The 24149-nt window shown below is 36.0% G+C and overlaps 1 protein-coding gene and 1 long non-coding RNA gene across 4 annotated transcripts in view; one reads left to right on the top strand and one right to left on the bottom strand.

Moving 5' to 3' along the window:
• The window catches only part of hbs1l (HBS1-like translational GTPase), a 36550-nt gene extending 18914 nt beyond the window's left edge, over nt 1-17636 (top strand). For all 3 annotated transcript variants that reach the window (XM_051879334.1, XM_051879335.1, XM_051879338.1), the window contains 13 exons: nt 860-1086; nt 1310-1475; nt 1572-1689; nt 3674-3820; nt 3966-4040; nt 8207-8324; nt 8852-8920; nt 9133-9237; nt 13431-13521; nt 13697-13805; nt 13923-14023; nt 16481-16625; nt 16753-17636. In XM_051879334.1, coding sequence (XP_051735294.1) covers nt 860-1086; nt 1310-1475; nt 1572-1689; nt 3674-3820; nt 3966-4040; nt 8207-8324; nt 8852-8920; nt 9133-9237; nt 13431-13521; nt 13697-13805; nt 13923-14023; nt 16481-16625; nt 16753-16764 — 1483 coding nt within the window. In that variant the 3' untranslated portion in view covers nt 16765-17636. The remainder of the gene's footprint in view (nt 1-859; nt 1087-1309; nt 1476-1571; nt 1690-3673; nt 3821-3965; nt 4041-8206; nt 8325-8851; nt 8921-9132; nt 9238-13430; nt 13522-13696; nt 13806-13922; nt 14024-16480; nt 16626-16752) is intronic.
• On the bottom strand, nt 726-24030 carry LOC127504585 (uncharacterized). Its single transcript, XR_007927405.1, has 2 exons — nt 23317-24030; nt 726-1037 (listed from the first exon to the last, which is right to left on the bottom strand). It is a non-coding gene; the product is annotated as an uncharacterized LOC127504585 (long non-coding RNA).
• Nucleotides 24031-24149: the final 119 nt, after the last annotated feature.

Below are 24149 nucleotides of genomic sequence, written 5' to 3'. Positions count from 1 at the left end.
CACCCGTCGAGCTCAAGAACAAGGGTGTAGGGTTTTCTGCAGGTGGAGCAGCCAATGTACTTTAATAGGTTAAGTTTGTTCAGAACAGTGACTATAAGAGGACCTGTGCTAAAGTTTTTGAGTTTAAGAAGTTGTCTATAGGTCGTAAAGTCCACAAAACAAAAACATACACTGTGAAAGTTTGGGGTTAGAAAGTTTTTATTTTGTGTGTTTTTGAAAGAAATTAATACTTTTATTCATCGATGCAGTAAAGATATTTATAATGTTACAAAAGATTTCTGTTTCAAATAGATGCTATTCTTTTGAACTTTCTATTCATCAAAGATTCCTGAAAAATAATTCCACAAAATATTAAACACCACAACCGTTTCAACTGTGATAATAAGAGATGTTTCTTGAGCAGCAAATCAGCATATTAGAATGACTTTTGAAGGATCATGTGACACTGAAGACTGGAGTAATGGTGCTGAAAATTCTGATTTGCCATCACAGTGATAAATTACGTATCTAAATATTTACTAATTGAAATTAGTTGTCTCAAATTGTAATATTTCATAATATTACTGTTTTTACTGACAGGTCAAATAAATGCAGCCTTTCTGAGCAAAGCTTTTTGAAAATAAAAAAAAACAACCCCAAACTTTTCAACAGCATTGTACAAATTTCCCATAGACAAAACACAAAAACATGAGTTGTGAAAATTAGACGCAGTGGAAAATGCTGAATGGATTGTACATCTCAGCCTTGTTTTTGTTTGCATCAAATGAACAGAATGAGGTGGACTTTAAGATCAAGAATAATACTCAACAAACCATCCTAGAAATTCTGAGGTGATATTTGCTTTTGTGTCCATTTATAGTGCGGAAGAAAATGGCGTTGTTGCCTCATCGGTTCGCAGAGGACCGAGTCCAGAGGTCACCGCTGCACCAACCACAGAGACCCCATCCAAACCGGGGGCTGTGAGTGAAGACTCGAACGCCCCGACCCCATCTCGACCAGCTGGAAAGAGCAAACAGCAGCTCAACATCCGTGCCGAACTGGAGAAAAGACAAGGAGGAAAACCGTTACTCAACCTGGTGGTCATAGGCACGATATCTTCCCTATCACTATCCATCCAGTCACATTATCATGCAGTTCATTTTTTGGTCACATTTGAATTCTTTTGATTAATTCAATTACCTGGTGAGAAAAGAACAAAACTCTATGAGGTGGCCCTCAAACACTTTAGCCACATGTATGAATGTAATTAGATAAACCTTTGTATATGTTGTGAATATGGAACTTGAACTGTTGTGTTTTGTGTGTGTAGGTCATGTAGATGCTGGTAAGAGCACTCTCATGGGTCATCTGTTATATCTGCTGGGGAACGTTAATAAGAGAACCATGCATAAATATGAGCAGGAGGCTAAGAAAGCCGGCAAGGCCTCGTTCGCCTATGCGTGGGTACTGGATGAGACAGGAGAGGAAAGAGACAGGTTAGTTTAATACAAACACATTCATGTGTCATTTCCATTTTGAAAAATGTGACTCAAACCAAGCTTAATTTGTTCATCATCTGCTCTCTTTCACAGAGGAGTGACTATGGATGTGGGCATGACAAAGTTTGAGACTGACTCGAAGGTTGTTACTCTGATGGATGCACCAGGACACAAAGACTTCATTCCGAACATGATCACAGGGGCGGCACAGGTACGTACATGTGCTCAATTGAGTAGTGCACCCAAAAATGAAAATGGTCATCATTTCCTCACCTTGACCACCATGTCTTCTCAAACTTTCCCCACAACACTCAAGGAGAAATTTTGAATATTTGAACTAAAGCTTTCAGACATTAAAAAGGACACCAAAGTATCAAAAATATCATAGAATTGGTCCATACAACTTGTACACTATATTCCAAGTCTTATGAAGCCATATGATAGCTTTGTGTGTGAATCAGACAGAAATTTCGAACTGAAAAGGTGGTTCACTGAAAATCTTGTTCATGAGAGAAGCATTGGATCTTTAATGAAGCAGTTGATGAAAAGGTCTGAATGAATCATTCACAATCGGTCTGATTCAGTTCCCAGGTTCAGCTCACTGACTCAGTGGTCTGGCCACAGTGGTTAAAAACTCACTACAGGGGAGAATTACCATTATGTATTATGAATAATGATGTAATTTTGGTCTGTTTCTCACACAAAGCTATTGAAATCAGAAGACAAGTTATATTCACAAGTCATATGGACAGCTTTTATGATGCTTTCATGTTTTTTTTGGAACTCAAAAGCTTCTGTTCCCATTCATTGTAATTGCATGAAAATTCTTTTCTTCAGAATTTCTTCACGTAAGAAAGTCATATGGGTTTAGAATGACAGGAAAGTGAGTAAATGAGTCCACTTTCAGGGTGTTCTTTTTCCTATTCACTTTTTTGCATGAACGCGGGTTTACGAGAGGACAACTGATGTCTGTGCATAATTTCTTGTGCACAGTAAAGTCTCAATGAAACGTGTTGTTTGTGGATATGGGTGCCACCACCACTAGTACTCTGTGTATGAGTGTGTGTGTTTGGATTTGGCTGATACTTACAAATGCAGTGAATGAAATTAGTCACATTGAGCAGGCCGGATTTACTCATTTCCTTCTGTCAGTCTGCCTAAGGGTTTTTGGGGGCAAGTGGGTGTGTGTGTATTGTGGGTGGGTGGGTGTGTATTGGCTCTAGACTATTTCTGTATGATGTCGGAAATTGAAATTGACATGACAAAGCAATATTGATTTAGGGGATCTTTAATGTTCTGTGACCCCAGAAAGTTGTTTTGTGTGTGTGTATGTATATTATATTGTCTCAGAAGTATAAGAGTGTATGTGTGTGTGTATATATATATAATATATGTGTGTGTGTGTAGGATATTATGTTTTTATTACAGAATAACCCTGACAGGTCTTGTAACACCCTAAAGGGGTTTATTTTGCCATAACAATGGGCTGGATGTACATTAACCTGCTTGTTACATGGCTACTTCCCACATAAGTACATAATTGGGCATATAAATAGATCATTAATGCAATGCTTTCGTGAAGAAAACAGTTGCTAGCAAGTGGCTTTTAGCCACGATGACTGAACAAGTTCAAACTAGATGATCATTTAAGGGATAAAGTACAGTCATACCACTTATATTACACAGCTTTTCACCACATAATTAACTGTTTCAAAATCGTACCTGTTTGTTATCTTATAATCCATTACCGTGTACAAAACAATCATCCTGGCAAGAGGATGAACACAGCAATAATATTATAGTAGTATTAATACTGAAGTCCTCCCATTCATTTTCAATGCAATCGATAAATGTAACAGAGATGCAAGATGGCAGCAGCTGCGAGAGATATATATATATATATATATATATATATATATATATAATATATATGTATATGTGTGTGTGTGTGTGTGTATTATATGTATATAAGTAAATTATTAAAAAAAATCTGTTTTAATAAATTTATTTTACATGGAAATACGTCACAATACCAAAGTAAAATGGTTTATGAGCAGCATTTCATTTTTAATTTAAAATATAAGAAGTGTTTGTTGCGTTTCTGTAATGTTTGGGTGTCTTAGCAGGTGTTATTAGTTGGTGTTATGCTGGTCACAGAGTGTTTGAGGTGGTGTATATGTGTGTGTGTTTTGCAGGCAGATGTGGCTGTGTTAGTCGTAGATGCCAGCCGCGGGGAGTTTGAGGCCGGGTTCGAGGCAGGGGGGCAGACCCGTGAGCACGGCCTGCTGGTTCGATCCCTCGGAGTCACGCAGCTTGCTGTTGCTGTCAACAAGATGGACCAGGTGGGTAACCATGGGGACCACAACAGCGTACAGTAACCACGGCAATGTCAATCATGATGATATTTATGTCTGAGAACTCTGCTTCAATCCCTCTCCCACCACTTATGCTCATCACATCATGGTGTATGTGTGTGTGTTTTTGCAGGTTAACTGGCAGCAGGAGAGGTTCCAGGAAATCGTCTCTAAGCTCGGTCACTTTCTGAAGCAGGCTGGTTTTAAGGTAATGCAGTCTGTGCACATGGAAGGATGTTTATATGTTTTTCCCCGTGTCATTTGTACTTTGGTAATTTTCCCCCCATTGTTTTGTGTTACTTTCATTTAAGTGCTTGAGTTTTCTGTTGGTGCTTCAGGATAAAGTGAATGTTTATCTGATCAATGACACATCCAGAAACTGCAATTCAAACCTAAAAAATATGTCATGCATGTTCTGATTGAATCTGACAAAATATCAGCTTACATGCAGTCTTTTCTGCCTGATTTTCCACATTTGTTTGCTACAAATGCATATGAAAGAAAACCGAAGTCTTTGATGAGCCCATATGACGTATTTGCTTTTTTTGGAATGAATATATTTTGTAAAATTTCAAGTGTGCTGTTTTTATGAGCTTGTGATATGATAGAGCTTTGTGTGTGAAGCTGATTGAAATAAATCAAATAATATCATAAAAAATGTCAGAACCGATGAAATTTGAAATCTAACCTGTTTGCAGTGTATTTTGATATCAAGTGCAAATATATAATAATATATAATCAATAATAACATATAACTGAGCACTAAGGTGTGTGGGAACATTTTCAGCAAATTGTGATTTTAATTTTGGTTTATTCCTCACACAACACTATCGAAAAGCTTTTACGCAAGTTATATAAATGATGAATTACTTTTATGTTGAAGTGCTTTTATGTCACATTTCCTGAAAGTTTTAGTAAAAAATTTTAAATTTGAATATTTTGCAAAATACAAAAAATCTCAGCTTGGATGGAGCTGATGTATATAAAATTGAGAATTGTCATTTTTATTTACTTATCCTCATGACATTCCAAAGCCACACACGTTTAATAGACATATTTTAAATGTGAGGATGAAATGACAGAATTTTCAGATTTGTATAAGCTACTGTTCGAAAAATGTACATATTACTTATGTTTATTAGAGAAGATTCTTTCATTGTAATAATGAAATATGGGCTACGGAAGAGAAACTGACTGCAGGCCTCAACTTTTTACTAGTTTCAGATTTGCTCAACTTATTTCTAGAATGTCTAGTTTCTAAAATATTATGAGTGCAGTGTGCTATTTTTTGCAGACATGAGTTTCTTAAAAGAACTTTTTAATGTAAATACAGCTCTCAGTGGCTGTTCAGGCTAGGTGCACTAGGCGAAAAATGACATGTCGCCCACCCACACCCCTAACACCCCCGTTGGGGGTAACGCATTACAAGTAACTTGAGTTACGTAATCAGATTACTTTTTTCAAGTAACTAGTAAAGGAATGCATTACTTTTTCAATTTACAACAAAATATCTAATTTACTTTTTCAAATAAATTAACGCAAGTTACTTTTTCACATTTAGCCTATTGACTGACAGCTCTCCTGTCCCCATGTTGAGAGAAATAGGGTAAGCTCTGAGTTGTTGTGTGCGCTGTGTGAATATGATGGTTATTGTAGTTCTAGACTAAATGTGAACATGCATTTGCATCTCACTCTCACGAAAACATTCAGTATTCCACAAAATTAATAAAAACAGTGCAATGCAATATTAGAATTTTATGCAAACCTGTAATAATTAAATATATTAAATAACACAAATATACTTTATGTATTTAATCTCACTTTATTAACCAATGTCTTTGCTGCTGACCTTCAATGATCCAATTCAACCATATTAATAAGCAAAAATGACTTTATATTAGATTTAGAAATAAGAGACTTCCTTCTCCTGTATCTTATTCTTCTTTAATCCAGAATGGCAGCAAAGCTGAAAGGTATGTGAAAGGTAAAATTCTGTCATTAATTACTCACCCTCATGTCGTTCCACACCCGTAAGACCTTCGTTCATCTTCAGAACACAAATTAAGATATTTTTGATAAAATCCGATAAAAACACTTTCAGATGCCCAGAAAGCTACTAAAGACATATTTAAAACAGTTCATGTGACTACAGTGGTTCAGCCTTAATGTTATTAATTGACAAGAATATTTTTTGTGCGCCAAAAAAACAAAATAACGACTTTATTCAACAATATCTAGCGATGGGTGATTTCAAAACACTGCTTCATGAAGCTTCAAAGCTTTGCAAATCTTTTGTTTCGAATCAGTGGTTCGGAGCATGTATCAAACTGCCAAAGTCACATGATTTCCGTAAACGAGGCTTCGTTATGTCATAAGTGTTTCGAAATTTCAATGGTTCACCACTGGGGGGCGTGACTTTGGCAGTTTGATACACGCTCCGAACAACTGATTTGAAACAAAACATTCGTAAAGCTTCATGAAGCAGTGTGGAACGAGATGAGGGTGAGTAATTAATGTGAATTAACCCTTTAACATTTGCCAAAAATAGAACTTTTTTGTTGTTATTAAAAAACAAACAAGCAAGCCCAGCCCAGGTGAGAAAAAGTAACGCAAAAGTAATGCATTACTTTTCATAAAAAGCAACTAAGTAACACAATTAGTTACTTTTTTAGGGAGTAACGCAATATTGTAATGCATTACTTTTAAAAGTAACTTTCCCCAACACTGATACACTTTTCTTGTAGAACTATATACACACACACACACAAAAACAAATGCACTAAATAAAATAATAAATACCTATTTACAATAAGCACTTAACCCAAATAACTATTAAATAATAAAATAAATTAAAGCTTCAAGCAGTGATGAAAGGGCCCTCGCACCATTTCAAATTGCCACACTTCCTGCTGCCAACAGGTGGTGCTTTGACTGTAACTGAATATTGCCCTGTAGATGTCTTCAGGCCAGGACTATTATCAAACGTGAAGTTTGGAGCAGATCGGACATTGTATGCCTGAGTTACAACAACTTCCTGTTTCGTGGTGTTAATCGCATACATTAGCACTTAGCCAAGTGTTGCATGAAATAACATGTTTCTAATATGTTTGGTACTTCGTGGCACATTGAAATGTGTTTCTGGGAGTGAATTACAGTGCAAAGCATACCATTTCCTGTTGCCAGCAGGTGGTGCTATGACTAACTGAATATTGGCATATAGATGTCTTTATGCCAGGACTCTTATCACACATGTGAAGTTTGGGGCAGATCGGACACTGTATGCCTGAGTTACAACAGCTTCCTCTTTCATGGTGAAACATCAGACTTTGTCAGGCCACCACAGACACGCCCTTCAGTGAAAACTCCAGATATTTGCAATTTAACATGGCTAAAGCCTTAAGATTAGACTGACCATATATGACGTGGTTCTGTTTGAATCTCTATGCGGAGTTAATCACAGTGTAAAACATGTCATTTTCTGTTGCCGGCAGGTGGCGCTATGACTGTAACTGAATATTGTCATGTAGATGTCTTCAGGCCAGGACTCTAATAAAACATGTGAAGTTTGGGGCAGATCCAACATTGTATTACCGAGTTACAACAACTTCCTGTTTCATGGCAAAACATCGCACTTTGTCAGGCCGCCTGGTTGATAGCTGGTTGATAGCTTATGGTCAACATTAAATCCAGGAGATAAGAGAATTCTAGAGAAAGAGCACATAGAGATTCGCAAATGCACAGGACAAAGTTTGACGTGCACACGCAATATTTGAGTGAGAGCGGAGCCATGAGACCACTGTATACACTGTCCAGTTTTGTGTGAGAATGAAGGAAATCCACCTGTGAGCGAGAGATTCGTGCTTGAGCATTACATGGATGTGCCCTTGACATGTCATTGTCATTAAAATGACGGCAGAAAGTCATGTCTGAAAGCTGTGCGTGCTGCGGTGCCGCCCTAGGCAGGTGTCTATATTGCCTATGCCAAAATACGCCACTGACAGACAGCTCTACTATCACAACAATGGAGACAGTTGTGCATATCTGTTGTTTTTGCCATTTTCTGTTATTTTAGCTTACACCTTATCTTTGTTACATTTTATGGATCTACAGTATGTTAGATGTTTTTGCATCTAACTGTAATGGTGCGTGTTGTACTGTACGTGTCATCTCTGATGTACCAGTGAGGTGTAATTGGATGCATCCAGTGTTTCCATTCTGTGGCCTGTAAAACGTGGGTTATAAATGCTTTGGGAATGTAAAGCAATATTTCATGGCTCATTTCAAACTGCAAGTTGATTTGATCAGTCAACAGCACATGTCACTTTGGAAATGATCTGTGCTGGCCATGTGTTACAAACGTACTTGTCTTTGCAGGATTCTGATGTGTATTACATCCCTACCAGTGGCCTATCAGGAGAGAATCTGACCACTAGGAGCAAAGTAGCAGAACTTACAGCCTGGTACACTGGACCATGCCTACTGGAACAAATAGGTGTGTGGACACGGAGTATATTCAAGCAAAGACATGCACATATAATATGTATAGAGTATAATATATTAGAATATAATAGTAGCTTTGACATTTTGATACTTCCTCCTTTTTGTGGAAAAAAAAAAAAAAAAAGTTTTGTGCAACATGAGTGAGTAGATAATGATCAAATGGTCTATAGAAGGTGTAAATTGACCAAATGATTTCTGCACCAGTGTTTTTCCCCTTCAGTAATCATTCAAATGAATGATCAAAGTTACTTTTTTTTTTTTTTTTTGGACATTCAAAAATCTGTGGCGACGTGTTTAAATGTTTGAATGGGCACTTTTGTATTCATGTACATGGATGAGTGTGTAAGAATGTAGAGTGTTTTCACAGAAGCTCTTGTGTCATGATGCTGATCTGATTGTTGGCTGAGCTGTGAGAATCCTCAGCAGTTTTGGTCTTACTCATCAAAACTTGATGAGGCAAACAGAAAACCTTCAGGCTTCTGCATCTTTCCTCATCTCTTTTTCTTTGTCTGTCTGCAGATGCATTTAAACCTCCCCAGAGGTCAGTGGAGAAGCCTTTCAGGCTTTGTGTCTCAGACGTCTTTAAAGGTCAGCATGGGAACCGACATAAAAGCAAAATGTACAAAATCTAAACTCACAAATATTGGATTCTGTGCACAAATTCTGGATTCTGTGCATATACTCCCTTGTTTTCAAAAAATGAAACCCAAAAAAATGAAAGAAACCCTTATTCTCTGACTTAGGGTCAGTTCAGAGATTGTTTTATTTTATGATCACCTAAACAATTGCACTGTTTTCAGATCAGGGCTCTGGATTCTGTGTGACGGGGAAGGTTGAGGCTGGCTTCATTCAAACAGGAGATAAATTGCTGGCCATGCCCCCTAATGAGACCTGCACTGTTAAAGGTAAACACACAGCAGCTTTATCAACTTATAGAGACATGCCGTGCTCTAGGAGGATGTGCAACAGCACCCTCTTCTGGTGTTTTCATAAAGGACAGTGCACTCTCCAGAATTCACTACTGGTTAACACTGCTTAAGACTTGTTTTACAGCTTTTTTTCTAGTCCTGTGACTAAGAAATGGATGCTGAATGTTGTAGACATGCACAATATTGGCATTGGCCACTATATATATATTAGGGGTGTAACGGTACACAGAAGTTACAGTTCAGTACTCACCTCTGTTTTGGGGTCATTCGGTACAATTTCAGTACAGTAGGAAAAATGGTCACACCTTAGATTAGGGTCCATTTCTCACTATTAACTATGACTTTTGCCTCAATAAACCTATAATTACTGCTTATTAATAGTTAGTAAGGTAGTTGTTAAGTTTAGGTATTGAGTAGGATAATGGGATGTAGAATATGATCATGTAGAATAAGGCATTAAAGGGTTAGTTCACCCAAAAATGAAAATAATGTCATTTATTAATCACCCTCATGCCGTTCCACACCCGTAAGACCTTCGTTAATCTTCAGAACACAAATTAAGATATTTTTGTTGAAATCCGATGGCTCACTGAGGCCTGCATAGCCAGCAATGACATTTCCTCTCTCAAGATCCATAAATGTACTAAAAACATATTTAAATCAGTTCATGTGAGTACAGTGGTTCAATATTAATATTATAAAGTGACGAGAATAACCGCTGATTCGACAAGCTGATTCATAACGCTCCGAAGCTTCCTGAAGCAGTGTTTTGAAATCGGCCATCACTATATAAGTCATTGTTTTGTTTTTTTTTGGCGCACCAAAAATATTCTCGTGGCTTTATAATATTAATATTGAACCACTGTACTCACATGAACTGATTTAAATATGTTTTTAGTGCATTAATGGATCTTGAGAGAGGAAATGTCATTGCTGGCTATGGAGGTCTCACTGAGCCATCGGATTTCAGTAATAAATGGAGTAATAAATGACAGAATTTTCATTTTTGGGTGAACTAACCCTTTAATATGTGCTTTATATGTACTAATAAACAGCCAATAAACTAGTAATATGCATGCTAATAAGCAACTAGTTAATAGTGAGAATTGAAAGTGCAAGTGACACGTGGAGGCCAAGTATGGTAACCCTCTGCATTTAACCCATCCAAATTAGTGCACACACATTAGGAGCAGAGTAGTGAAAACACACACACTGCAAACCGTGATACACACCCGGAGCAGTGGGCAGCCTTTATGCTGTGGCGCCCGGGGTGCGATTGGGGGTTAGATGCCTTTCTCAAGGGCACCTCAGTCATTTCCTGCCAGTGCTGGAATTGAACCAGCAACCTTTGGGTTACCAGTCGGACTCACCAGACAAAGGAACAAATTCACAAAGCTAGTTTAATTGAATTTTTAACAGACGCCAATGCAAATCACAGTTTGTTCCACCTAGCAGCAAACAGTGTTGTATTCACAAAGATCACAAAACTAATAGTGTAATGACGCAGTGTTAATAAACTTTATGGCCAGATTTATTTGTGTTAAAATTATTGCAGTAGTTATGATATTTAAAGAAACAAATACTTCTATTCAGGACACATAAATTGATCAAAAGTGACAGTGAAGACATTTGTAATGTTACAAAAGGTTTCTATTTCTTTAAAATTCTGTTCTTTTGAACTCTGTTATATCAGAGAATATAGAAAAAAGTATCACAGTTTCCACAAAAATATTGTGGAAAACATTGATAATAATAAGAAATATTTCAGCTGTTTTATCCAAAATCAACAATAGACCATCAATCTTCACCTTCCTTCCGCATTAGCAGATTTAGTTATTATATCCTCCCCGAAAAAATTACTTTCCAAAATATACAAAATTATAACCAATTCAAATAACCATAACTTTACCAACAATCAAATGGGAAGAAGACCTTTCGATTGCTCCTGATACCGACTTCTGGACTCAAATTTGTAAAAATATTTATTCCATGACTAAAAACGGCAACCTTCAGCTCATACAGTATAAGACTCTTCATAGAACACACTACACTGGGGAAAGGCTGTCTAAAATGGGATTCACATCAGAAACTTGCTCACACTGCTCACAAAATTGTCCGGACACATATATCCAAGCCACATGGCACTGTCCACCCATTAAACACTTTTGGAAAGACGTCACTGAAACCCTATCCCGCCTCTTGGGCTGCCGCATCCCATTATCCCCCTTACTCTGTCTACTGGGCGATCTATCAACTCTCAATCAGGAAATAACAAACAAAAGGATGCTCCTCGTAGCCTTAGCCATCGCCAAGAAAACTGTCTTCTTGAACTGGAAATCCCGAAACACTATTCACATAACGCATTGGAAAAATTTGCTCACAGACTACATCTCCCTAGAATATTTTTCACCTCATTACAACTGTATATCAGAACCACAACACTCCAGATCAGACCTCATTTAACTATTACAAATCACACACTCATCCTAATTATGTATTCACTTATTATTATACATATTTATACAAGGTTTTAGTAATATTATGAGTATTTTCATTATTATTATTATTGACATTATTCTTATTAATATTATTATCAATATCATAGAAACATAGAGCAGTAATAAGATGATGTTGATGGGATGATATTTTGCTTTGTATAAGGATGGTAAAGGTTTAATGAATATCTTTAATAATTTAAATAATTTAATATATATATTTAAAATATATAAATATAACTAAATCAAATCTACACCCAACATATACCACACATGATTTTAATGCACCGAATGCTGATTTTAATGCACCACCTCAGCTTAGGCATACATATATATACAAATAGTAATCGTACTGTGAATGAGGGGGAAAAAAATAAATAAATAAATAAATAAATAAATAAACAAACAGACATGCACATTAACACATAAGCTAGGATAGGTGTGGTATGTGTTGGGTATGTGTCATTATTTCATTATTACATCATTATTATTACTATTGTTATTTTATCATCATCATTATTATTATTATTATTATTATTATTATTACTGTTTTTATTATTGATATTACTGTTGCCGTCATCACAAAATATTATCATCACCATCTTTATTATTACTATTAATATTATTATTATTATTATTATTATTATTATTAATGTTATTATATTATTGATATTACTGTTGCCGTCATCACAAAATATTATCACCATCTCTAGTATTAGTATTACTATTGATATTATTATTATTATTATTATTGATATAAATGTTATTATTATTATTGATATTGCTATTGCCGTCAACACAAAATATTATCATCACCATCTTTAGTATTACTATTGTTATTATTACTACTGTTATTACTGTTATTATTATTATTACTGATATTACTGTTATTATTATTATTACTGATATTACTGTTGCCGTCATCACAAAATATTATCATCACCATCTTTAGTATTAGTATCACTATTGTTATTATTATTATTATTATTATTGTTATTAATGTTATTATTATTATTATTGATATTACTATTGCCGTCAACACAAATTATCATCATCACCATCTTTAGTAGTATTATTGTTATTATTATTACTGTTATTATTATTGATATTACTGTTGCCGTCATCACAAAATATTATTATCATTATTATTATACATGCTATTACTACTTAAATACTTCTATTATTACCCGTTTGTCATTTCTGCTTATTTCATTGCTGTTACTATCATTGCTGTTTTATTGTTGTTTTTGTGTTTTGTGTTCACCGTATGTTGTATGTTTTGCACTCCTAATAAAAAAAAAAAAAAAAAAAAAAGAAAAGAAATATTTCTTGAGCACCAAATTGGCATATAGAATGATTTCTGAAGGATCATGTGACACTGAAGACTGGAGTAATGATGCTGAAAATTCAGCTTTACCATCACACGAATAAATTACATTTTTAAAAATTTTAAAATAGAAAATCGCTATATTAAATTGTAATATTTCATAATATTACTGTATTTTTAATCAAATAAATGCAGCCTGGTCGAGCATAAGAGGCTTCTTCCAAAAATTGTACCGACCCCAAACTTTTGTGTATTGTCAAGCCCTAATTGGCAATTATTATTATTATTTATTTATTTATTTTTTTTAATAATTGATGCATCCTAAAAATGCAGTCATCTCTCTCTAGGGATCACTCTCCATGATGAAGCGTTAGACTGGGCAGCTGCCGGTGATCATGTCAGTCTAACTGTCACAGGCATGGACATCATCAAAATAAAGTGAGTGTGGAATGAAACACTGGTGTTGAAAGCATTCCCTTCCTTAGAGTATACTGTAATATTGTGGTTATGTAATATTTTGATTATGTAATATTGATTACATAATACTTGATTAGAAAACTTTCTCTGGGTGCTTTTAATTCTTTATGATCATGTATAATGTTTTTCTCTTTAGCATTGGATGTATATTCTGTGATCCCAAAGAGCCCATCAGATCCTGCACAAGATTCCGAGCAAGAATTCTCCTCTTTAATATAGAAGTTCCCATCACGAAAGGCTTCCCTGTGAGGACATTTTCTCTGCGTTCAAACTTCTACTATATAAACATCTCTGCATTTTTTTATGTGGGATGTGCAAGAGTGATTTTCAACATTTCCTTGTATTTTGTGTTTGATTGTCAGGTGCTGTTGCATTATCAGACCATAAGCGAACCGGGTACTATTAGGAAGTTAGTCAGTATATTACACAAGAGCAGTGGAGAAGTTCTCAAGAAGAAACCAAAGTAAGTGGATGGATGATATGGAATCATATTTGTGTTACACAATTTAAAGGAGTAGTTTAAAAATTGTTGTTCCAAACTTTCTTCAGTGAAACAAAATAAGTTTTGAAGAATGTGCTCATTTCCATATAACAAAAGCATTAGGGGAACGACGACTGTCATATTCTAAAAATTGTGTCATAAAAGTATATCCTTGTGTGCTATATTAAAAGTCCTCTGAATCCATGTGACAGCTTTTGTATGATGAACACAGAAATGTAAGACATTATTTAATGAAAATCTTCCCTTCTGCAGTAGCTCTGAAATCTCATTCACACTTCCGCATCAGTAGCTGTTTCCATCCAAAGTTGTGAATTTATATATATTTGCGAATAAAGCACAGTTCCCAAGAGAAAAAAATCCCTACTTACTGGGAAATTGGTGCAAAATATCTGTAATAAAAATGGAAGTTGCTGCAGTCAGTAAAGCCTCTGTGGCTCAAAATGCACAGACGAAAAGCAATAAACGCTGTCATGTTATCTTGCATTCAGATGCTGGTCTTTGGGAACACAATCATGTGAGAAGCTTCTGGGAGGGAATTAAACCAAATCATTCTGATGAGACTTTGGCTCAGGCATTTCAGAACGATCAAACCAACATTTAAGATGCTGTGCAAAATTCCCTTAAAAAAAATTTGAGCACACCTAAAGTTACATACATTTTCAGCCAAAACAGGCAATTTACCATTGAAAATACATGTTTTTTAAAGCTTTGTAGCAGTTATAGTGCCACCTATGGTCCGTTATCCATAAAAGTTGGAATGCTTCTTTAGAGTCATATGCTGTATGTGCTCACTTAATTTCGTGAAATTCTGAGTTTTTGTTTACGATTTATAGGCTTTCTTTATGATTTATAGGACCCATTTTCTAACTGACCTTTTTATAGAAACCCAAAGAGTAAAGTTCAACTGTTTTTTGTTTTTTGATAATTATTGATCTAGAGAGTCCAGAGAATTGTCCTGCACTGGTTTGGTTCTGATCGGGCAAAAAAAAACTAGGACTAGTTTGCAAAAGTAGTTTTTTTTTTTTTTACATAATTGTGAATAATTAATGAACGATTTGATTGACAGCAGTGGTTCTTGAGGCAAAGTTGTTCAGCATGAGGAGATCTATCAAATTATATGCATATTGTGTGGATGTGTGAAACACCACGTGATTACAGAGGCGTAAAACTCGTTAGCGCCAACTAGTGGCCGATTTCTTTAAAAATTCTTACAGACCTCTAGGGCCATGAGTCAAACATGCACACTGAGTTTCGTTCTGATCGGCCTCCGTTAACCTTGTCTAATAGGTGCTAAAAATGTATTGGCCGTTGGCGGCCATGTTGACATGCACCAGTGTCCTCATAGACAATCATGGCACCTTGAACCAAGACACTGCTCACCAATTTTCAAGTCGATCGGACTAACAGTCACGTGATTATAGCTGTTTTCATGGTTTTATCTGTTATAGCGCCACCTAGTGTCTAATTTTTTATCGTGACCAAAGATTGAGCCCATACAAATTTGTACCGAGTTTGGTGAAAATATCACGAGTTATAGCCATTTTAGTAAAGGTGGCCTCGCACATTCCGAACGTTTTGCTGCCCCTTTAGCAACAGTGAATCGCAATTTCAACTTTTTTTGATAACTTCTGATATTCAGACTCCAGATTCAGACTCTTTCTGCACTGGTTTGGTTCTGATCAGGCGAAAAACCTAGGACTAGTTCGCAAAAGTAGGTTTTGGACAAAATTCAAAATGGTGGAAAAATTTTCCAGGAGGAAATGAAATCGGAGATATACGTTTTGTCCGTCTTGAGCCAAAGATTGACACTTGATTCTAGGACAAAGGGTCTAGGAGTTATGAGCGATTTTGCGTTTTTGATCGCTGTAGCGCCACCTATTGGCAGATTGGGTCGAGTCCGGGTATCTGAGTAGCGACCAATACTACTACCATCTGACCAAGTTTCAAGTCACTAGGCCTTACGGTTTGGTCTGCACGATCAGTTTTAAGGCATAAGAAAAATAAGAAAAATCCTTACAACAGTAAGGTTTCAGCACTATGTGCTTGAACCCCTAAAAATGACAAAAGCACAGAGCAAAATGACAAACTTAAACTAAAATTAAAACTGAACATAAAAAGCTAATTCAAAATAATAAATATTATATTAGAATTTACTCATATTTTACTAAATATTTTTTGAATAAAATTAATAAATACTATATTAGTATATATTAATATTTTAGTATTAATTAATATTAAAATAAAACATTTTCAAAGTTGGTGATTGGCATTGACACAAGGACCAATGGTGTTTGGAGTCATCTGCCACTTTTTAATATCATCTTTGGGTGAACTGTTCCTTTAATGATGGTTCAGAAATGTGTTTTCGCTGAAGATTCATTATCAGCGTAATGTTGATGTTGTGTAAATGTTGTGCAGGTGTTTGAGTAAAGGACAGAACGCAGTGGTGGAGATTCAAACACAGAGGCCTGTGGCTCTGGAGCTCTATAAGGACTATAAAGAACTGGGGCGGTTCATGCTGAGATATGTGGGCTCGACCATTGCTGCTGGAGTTGTCACAGAGGTAAAACGCAGTACATGTCCACCTTTTCTCACTAAACACAATGCATACGTCTTGTATTCATCAGCATTTTTGATATTGCATCATGAGAACGAGATGCTTGTTAATGCTGATGTTTATACTGTTCTAGATCAAAGAGTAAGGACCAGTTGGAACTGGATCCTCCAGAATAACTCTGGAGAGTGGAGAGAAGTGCAATTTCCCCTCAGAGCGAACACAATTTGAACACGCATGCCCACCAGGCAGCCTGACAGTGAATCTAACTACAGTTCATTTCACATTTCACCTGTCTAAAGGCCCTGGAGTGAATGTGTGCATAAAAGAGAGAATGCCTTTTGTCCTGCTCTTCAGCTTGCAAATACAACTGAACTATAATAATTATCCCAAGTTTCAACTCAAAACCCTCCTAATAACACACAGGATACAGATACAGAAGTTTACCTGCAATTAATTGATTGCATCACAACAAAGTGAACTCATTTTCTTTTATTATTTGATATTTTATTTAGATTATTGTAAATGGCATTATTTTTGATTAATATGGCAGCACGTAATGGACATTTAGGCTTGGTTCAAATTGAAGGATTTTAAGGTTAGTTATTCTGATTTATTAAGGATGTGTACATTTGTAAAAGGGGAAATAGAAGAGAATAAGCAACACGGCTGGCTGCTCTCATCTCCTCCATCAGTTTCTCATGTGAGCGGGACAGTGTGAATGAAAACTGCCCTTCCATTGCTGCTACTCAGTGTTTTGCTGATCATTATTGGGTCAGTGACGAGAAAACAGGAGGGTTGAGAACCAGTGGACAAAGGGATATGTTGTGGATGGAGAGAAACGCATCCGGATGTCTGTAATCTAACAGTAATCACTTTAAGGACCTAATGACTCTTACTCATCTGTTTATTAAGGGGTTTTAATTTAAAGAACATTTGTTTGGGTGTATCGAAGCTGAAGTTGTTCAATCAAGGGAAAGCTTCTTCATCAGAAAATAAAAAATATTGATCACTGTGGAAGACGTGAGTCTGTGTATTATTTGGCCAGTAAATAAATACATAGTATTTATTCATCCTCGCAATTTATTTTGCTCTTTTTTTTTTTTTTTGGAAAGTACTTATTGGCTTTATGACCCTGATCAACATTCACAAAAGCAATTTCTCTGGACAGCAATGTATTTTTATTTCCTACATGCAAGCTGTTTATTTTTCATCCCTACAATTTTGAGTTTTTTTTAGCACCTTTTGGCCTTCTGCTGAATGACATGAATCCCAATGCGTTCATGTTTTATTAACTCTCTTTACTATTGCGGTGTAATCTGACTTACGCAAATCAAGTAATTTTCCACTTATTCTAGAAAGTGCTCACTTCTACAAATGCTCATTATATGTGCTCAAATGCTAATAGATGTAGCTAAAAAGGTTGTTTTCTTCTATGAAAATGTGGTGCTGTAATTTTCCACTTCACAGCCTGATAATCAAAAGCCTTCATGAATGCAGCTTGTTCAGAATAGATAAAGACTTGAAGATGATGACACATTGATTCAGAAAAGCTTGGTTTTTAATCAATCTGTCTCTGCTTCTTGGTTGTAGATGAATACTCTGAAAAATTAATAGCATGTTTCTACTGGTAGACACAGCGCAAACATACTGAAATTGATGATAAATATGCTGCTTCGACCTTATCCACCACACAAAATTGTAGTTTATAAGACATTACCATCAAAAGTAAAAAATTAGGGAACTTTACTTGTCCTTTACCTCTGGTTTATAGCATTGGGGTTGCTGAGTGGTTTAATAAGGGTAACAAAATACTTTTTCTTGATCAAGCTTTTGGATATAAAGTATATGTACTGCAGAGTTCAACCTATTAAAAGTGCACTTAGCTTTGGCTTTAAAAGCATCAAAGTGTTTTCTGAATTACCTACAAAGAACATTTTTGACACTTTCTCTATTTTCAACTTAATGTTCTTTTTGATCCTGTTTAAATTATCCAAACTGATTGTCTAAGGATTTTTTCCTTCCTCAAATTTCCTGCATCACTGCCTACAATGCTATTTTCACCATAATAAGAGTTAATTCTCTTTATATGTTATTTTTAGGCATGGTGGTTTATATCTTTTTCTTGAGGAATCAGATTTGTATGTCCACCCACTTTTCTCTAGGGTTTGTCTTTTGATTTGGAATGAACAAAGACTCTCAATCTTGAATCTTTCCGCTCTTCTCCATTAAACTTTTGATTTGTTCTAATGCCGCTTCATTTAAAAAAAAACAAAGTAATATATGTAAGCAATAAGGTACTTGAGGCTGTGCTGTATCGTGAATAAGTCATGGCTGAAGGGCGTTGTTAGGCACGACGCGAAGCAAAGCTTCAGCCGTAACTTATTCACGATACAGCACTAGCCTCGAGTACCTTATTGCTCTTTTAAAACAGTTACCACACAATACAAATATTAAAGCCAAAAATATGTATCAATGCAACTTTCATGAAGTAAATTTTCACTAAAAGCTTTCCTTCCGCCGGAAAAAATAGTCCCTGTCCGTGAACAGCAACAGAAGTTACATTATTATGCCATTAGATGGCGGCAAAGACTGTCTTTATGAGTGTCAGTCAGTAGCGAAGACTTTTACATTGAAAAGACTGAATTGTTGTGAACACGAAACAAGACGCAACTGACAAATGCTTTGACTAGTGCTGTCAGTCATGGGAAAACCCCTTAACTGTTAAAAGGACAAGATAATACATCGGACATTTAAACAGATTTTTTATTATGAACATAGGACTGACCTGAAGGAAAATGCTAAATCTGAATGCAGGTAATAAACTCGCTCACTCGATCTCTTTCCCACAATACTCTTCTACATGATACAGTAAGCTTCAATGAACAATATCAATTGAAAACATTCACTTTACGTTGGTAAGTGTGGTTGCTAAGGGTGTTGTGTAGTGATACACAGAACCGTTGGGTGAAGCGGTCATAGTGTTTTATCGTGAATAAAACACAGCTATTGACCAATCAGAATCAAGGACAGGAACTAAATACATATAAAACATTGATATATGCATATGTTCTGCCTTTTTCTCTGTTGTAGTAATCTGATTTTATATTCACTCTTCTGTCCTTTTGTTTCAGTTTTTTTTTATTGTTCTGACTCTCATCCTTTCATAAAGGCCCTTTCATACCAAAAGTGAAATGAATAAGCCTCAGTATGAAGGAAATGCCAAATTCATGGCTGTACAGTAGAGGGCGCAGCTCAAACCTTTCAGCTGTGCTGCCATTATGGATTGCAGAAGAATAGGATGCAGGGAAAAAAAGTTCAGCATTAAAAAAAACCGCAATTGTGATGTTTAACTAAAGTCATTTTTGCTTATTTGTATGGTTGAATTGAATCATCAAAGGTCCGCAGCAAAGACATTGGTTAATAAAAGTTTAGTGTAATATTCTGAGTTGGCATTTCCATGTATTTATTCATTTTGAGGAATACTGAATCTGTTTTTTGTGCAGATGAGATTAAATGGTTGCTCACATTTAGTCTAGAACTTGTAGGAAATTTCAGAAGCGTAGACCAGGAGACGTGGTTGTATCTTCAACAGGATTCTTTTATTGAGAACACGTGCTGTTGGTCGCTGCAGTCATCAAGTCCAACTAAGGCAGTGTACATTGTAGTTTTATACACGTTTTAGGGGGCAGTCCTTACAAGTGAAGACAAAGAATTTTAAAGCATGCAAATGAATATTTCGGGTATAGGAACCCAACCCAGCTTGGGTGTCACCAGTCCACTAATCCAACTAATCAGCATAACTATTCAACAAATGGGACAGGGGCTTCAAGAGCCATTAAAGACAAAAGGTTAGAGTCTCAGTAATCAGGCTCATCTGACTTACAATAAAGAGAACAGGAACTGGCAGAAAACTCTTGCTGGAAACTTTGCTTAACGAAATCATTCATCTGATGTCATCATCTTTACCTTAATGCTAAATACAATGTACTTCACCTTAGTATTTCATGTGATGTTATGTCAGGATGTAGGATCAGCAGATCTTACACAGATTCTTAAATTTGTAATTCCACAAACTACAGTAAGCATAATGTTTACACAGTGCACACAATGCCTCTGCACTTACGATTTCTCTCAACATGGGGATATAAGTGTCAATCAATAAATGGGAAAACAAAGTAACTTGCGTTACTTATGAGAAAAAGTAATTTGGATATTTTTTTGTAAATTTAAAAGTAATGTATTACTTTACTATTTACTTGAAAAAAAGTAATCTGATTACATAACTCAGTTATTCTAAAATGTTTCTAAGATCCTTGTTCTGTATTGGTATCTCTTGTTATAAACTTCAAATGGACAGATACTCCACAAGAGACTCTTTTATTGATCTCCCAGAAGTGAACTCAATGAAGAGGGGTTATCTCAAGAAATTGAAATGGTGCCTAAGAAATAGGTCTGGTGCTCCATTAAGAACCTGCAGGCAAATAAAGTGAGTGTGAAATTAAGTGTGATTGGATTTCCTGCCAGCACTGCATAAAGGAGATGGCAGACTTCCACTAGCCATCTTTGTCTCTTTTCGGTATGTTTTAAGAAAGAGATGGGAACGCGGGGGCACCGAGATGCGACCGCAAAGGGCACTTTCACTTTCGCGATCAAAGGGGCAGGGACTCAAGCCCCCCCTTTCTTCTTGTGACAGATGCCTCTGGCCTCTTTGACTTTGGCTGTCCTGACTGTCTCTGCTTCATCCTCCGCATCCCGGGTTATTTTAGGCCTTAAGTATACTGCACTCAAACACAGCAACACAAACACTCAAGAGTGTAACCCTCTTAATATTGTGACACATCTACCAGCCTCCACACCTGTACATATTTTGGTTTTCATTTCTTTCCAGAACGTGCTTTCTCAGAAACGTGTTCCCCAAATACATTATCAGCATTGGGTGCTTTTTCTGTGCACACTACAGGATAAAACCACCCACTCTATTTGCCCAAATGAGCATTTCAGAATATCACAAACACATTAATCCCATTTAAATGTGATGGAGTTTAGTTTTTTGTGTGGGATGGGCCTTTTTGTAGGGTTTCTGTCTCAGTCATGTCTTAAAAATGCCATCTCATATCCATGTTCATATTTCGTGTTTTAAAGGATATTGTAGCATTGTGTAGATGTGCACGCAAACAAAACAGATAAAAACACATCAGTGTCAGTCTCAGATGATTCCTGACACATCATATATTTATTTTATTTATTTATTTATTATATATGTTGTGTGTGTGTGTGTGTGTGTGTGTATATATATATATATATACACACACAGTTGTGCTAAAAATTATTCATACCCTTAGTAAAGGGAAGGCTGTGAAAATAAATCTGCATCGTTAATCATTTTGATCTTTTATTTTAAAAATCTACAAAAATCCAAACTTTCATTGGAGAATAATAATTTTAAATGGGGGGAAAACCTCATTATGAAATAAATGTTTTTCTCTAATACACATTGTTCACAATTAATCATACCCTTTTATTCAATACCTTTTGCAACCTCCTTTTGCCAAGATAACAGCTCTGAGTCGTCTTCTATAATGCCTGATGAGTTTGGAGAACACCTGACAAGAGATCAGAGACCATTCCTTCATGCAGAATCTCTCCAGATCCTTCAGATTCCCAGATCCTTCTCTTCAGTTCACTCCACTCATTTTCTTCAGGGTTCAGGTCAGGGAACTGGGACGGCCATGGCAGAAGCTTGGTTTTGTGCCCAGTGACCCATTTTTGTGTTGATTTTGATGTTTGTTTTGGATCATTGTCCTGTTGGAAGATCTTCTAACAGGGACAGTCAGGTTTTGATTTTTATCTGTTGGTATTTGGTTGAATCCATTATTCCATGTATCTGATCAAGATGTCTAGGACCTCCAGCAGAAAAATAGGCTCACAACATTAAAGATACAGCCGTATATTTCATTGTACACATGGGGTACTTTTTACCCCTGTGTGCACCAAACCCATCTTAAGTGTTTGCTGCTAAAAAAGCTAATTTTTTGTTTCATCTGACCCTGTTAGAAGTTATATAATGGGCTGTGGTTGGATCTTCCAACAGGACAATGATCCAAAACAAACATCAAAATCAACACAAAAATGGGTCACTGGGCACAAAACCAAGCTTCTGCCATGGCCATCCCAGTTCCCTGACCTGAACCCTAAAGAAAATGAGTGGAGTGAACTGAAGAGAAGGATCTGAGAAACTGAAGGATCTGGAGAGATTCTGCATGAAGGAATGGTCTCTGATCTCTTGTCAGGTGTTCTCCAAACTCATCAGGCATTATAGGAGAAGACTCGGAGCTGTTATCTTGGCAAAAGGACGTTGCAAAAAGTATTGAATAAAATGGTATGATTAATTGTGAACAATGTGTATTAGAGAAAAACAATTATTTCATAATGAGATTTTCCGCCCATTTAAAATTATTATTCTCCAGTGAAAGGTTGGATTTTTGTAGATTTTTGAAATAAAATATCAAAATGATTAACGATGCAGATTTATTTTCACAGCCTTCTTTGGTCATATTTACTAAGGGTATGAATAATTTTTAGCACAACTGTATATATACACACATTGTTAGTCAGTGACCTTTTATAGTGCACCTTTTAACCCTAAGATTATTCAGGTAGGGTAAGGTAAGTCAAATCTCAACCATAAAGTACTCACCCGCCCGCAGGTTGAAGTCCTTTAGGAATGACGTAGAAGACTATCTTGTGGTTGTTCTTTATTGAGCCTCAGTTCGTAGTTATAAGTAAAGTCTCACGGAAGGCAATCGTAACAATAAAATATCTCTTTTATTGGTTACAATACAAAGCAGTTAATGCAAAATAAAACAAAATAAAACTTAAATCAGCTTCAGCTAAAAAGCTCTATAATCTAGCTTCATCCAGCAATACTGGAGATGCTGTGCCCTTCGTTAGGGTATCAGGTGTCCTTCTACGCTTAATGCAGGCAGCATCTAGCGAGGCCTTTTACTCCTCAGTCTTTTATACTACTTTTTGGGAAATTCCAGCTTCATATAACTCATCAATTGATCAATGCCTTGTATGATCCAATCTTCCTGTTGTAGGCGTATCAGTCTCTGTATCTTGTGCTTACAAAACCGGATGTCCTTCCTCTTCGCTTACGCTGTTGTCTTCTTCTAGCACTCTTCCTCCTCTTCACTGAAGTCTTCGTCTGGCTCACCTCCACTTGAAAACTTAAAAACCTAACTTTCCCAGCTGTTGTTTAGTCATCTTATCTTATAACGAACAAAGGAAGTATTGCAGTTACTTAATTTCATAATCATTCAAGCATTCAAGCAAGCAAGCAAATAACAACACTGAAATATCAATATCAATATCAATTTCCAAAACAATATATATATATATATATATATATATATATATATTCCCTTTTCATGGAAATGTGAATCATCTCAGAACCTCCAGCAAGTTAAGGTCTTTTAATGTCCAACTCATGATCTAAATAATCAGTGTCGACACAAGCCATTTAGTTTC

This window comes from Ctenopharyngodon idella, chromosome 22, assembly GCF_019924925.1.
Source record: "Ctenopharyngodon idella isolate HZGC_01 chromosome 22, HZGC01, whole genome shotgun sequence".
In the NCBI taxonomy this organism is placed as follows: domain Eukaryota; kingdom Metazoa; phylum Chordata; class Actinopteri; order Cypriniformes; family Xenocyprididae; genus Ctenopharyngodon; species Ctenopharyngodon idella.
This window is presented reverse-complemented; position numbering and strand designations above follow the sequence as displayed.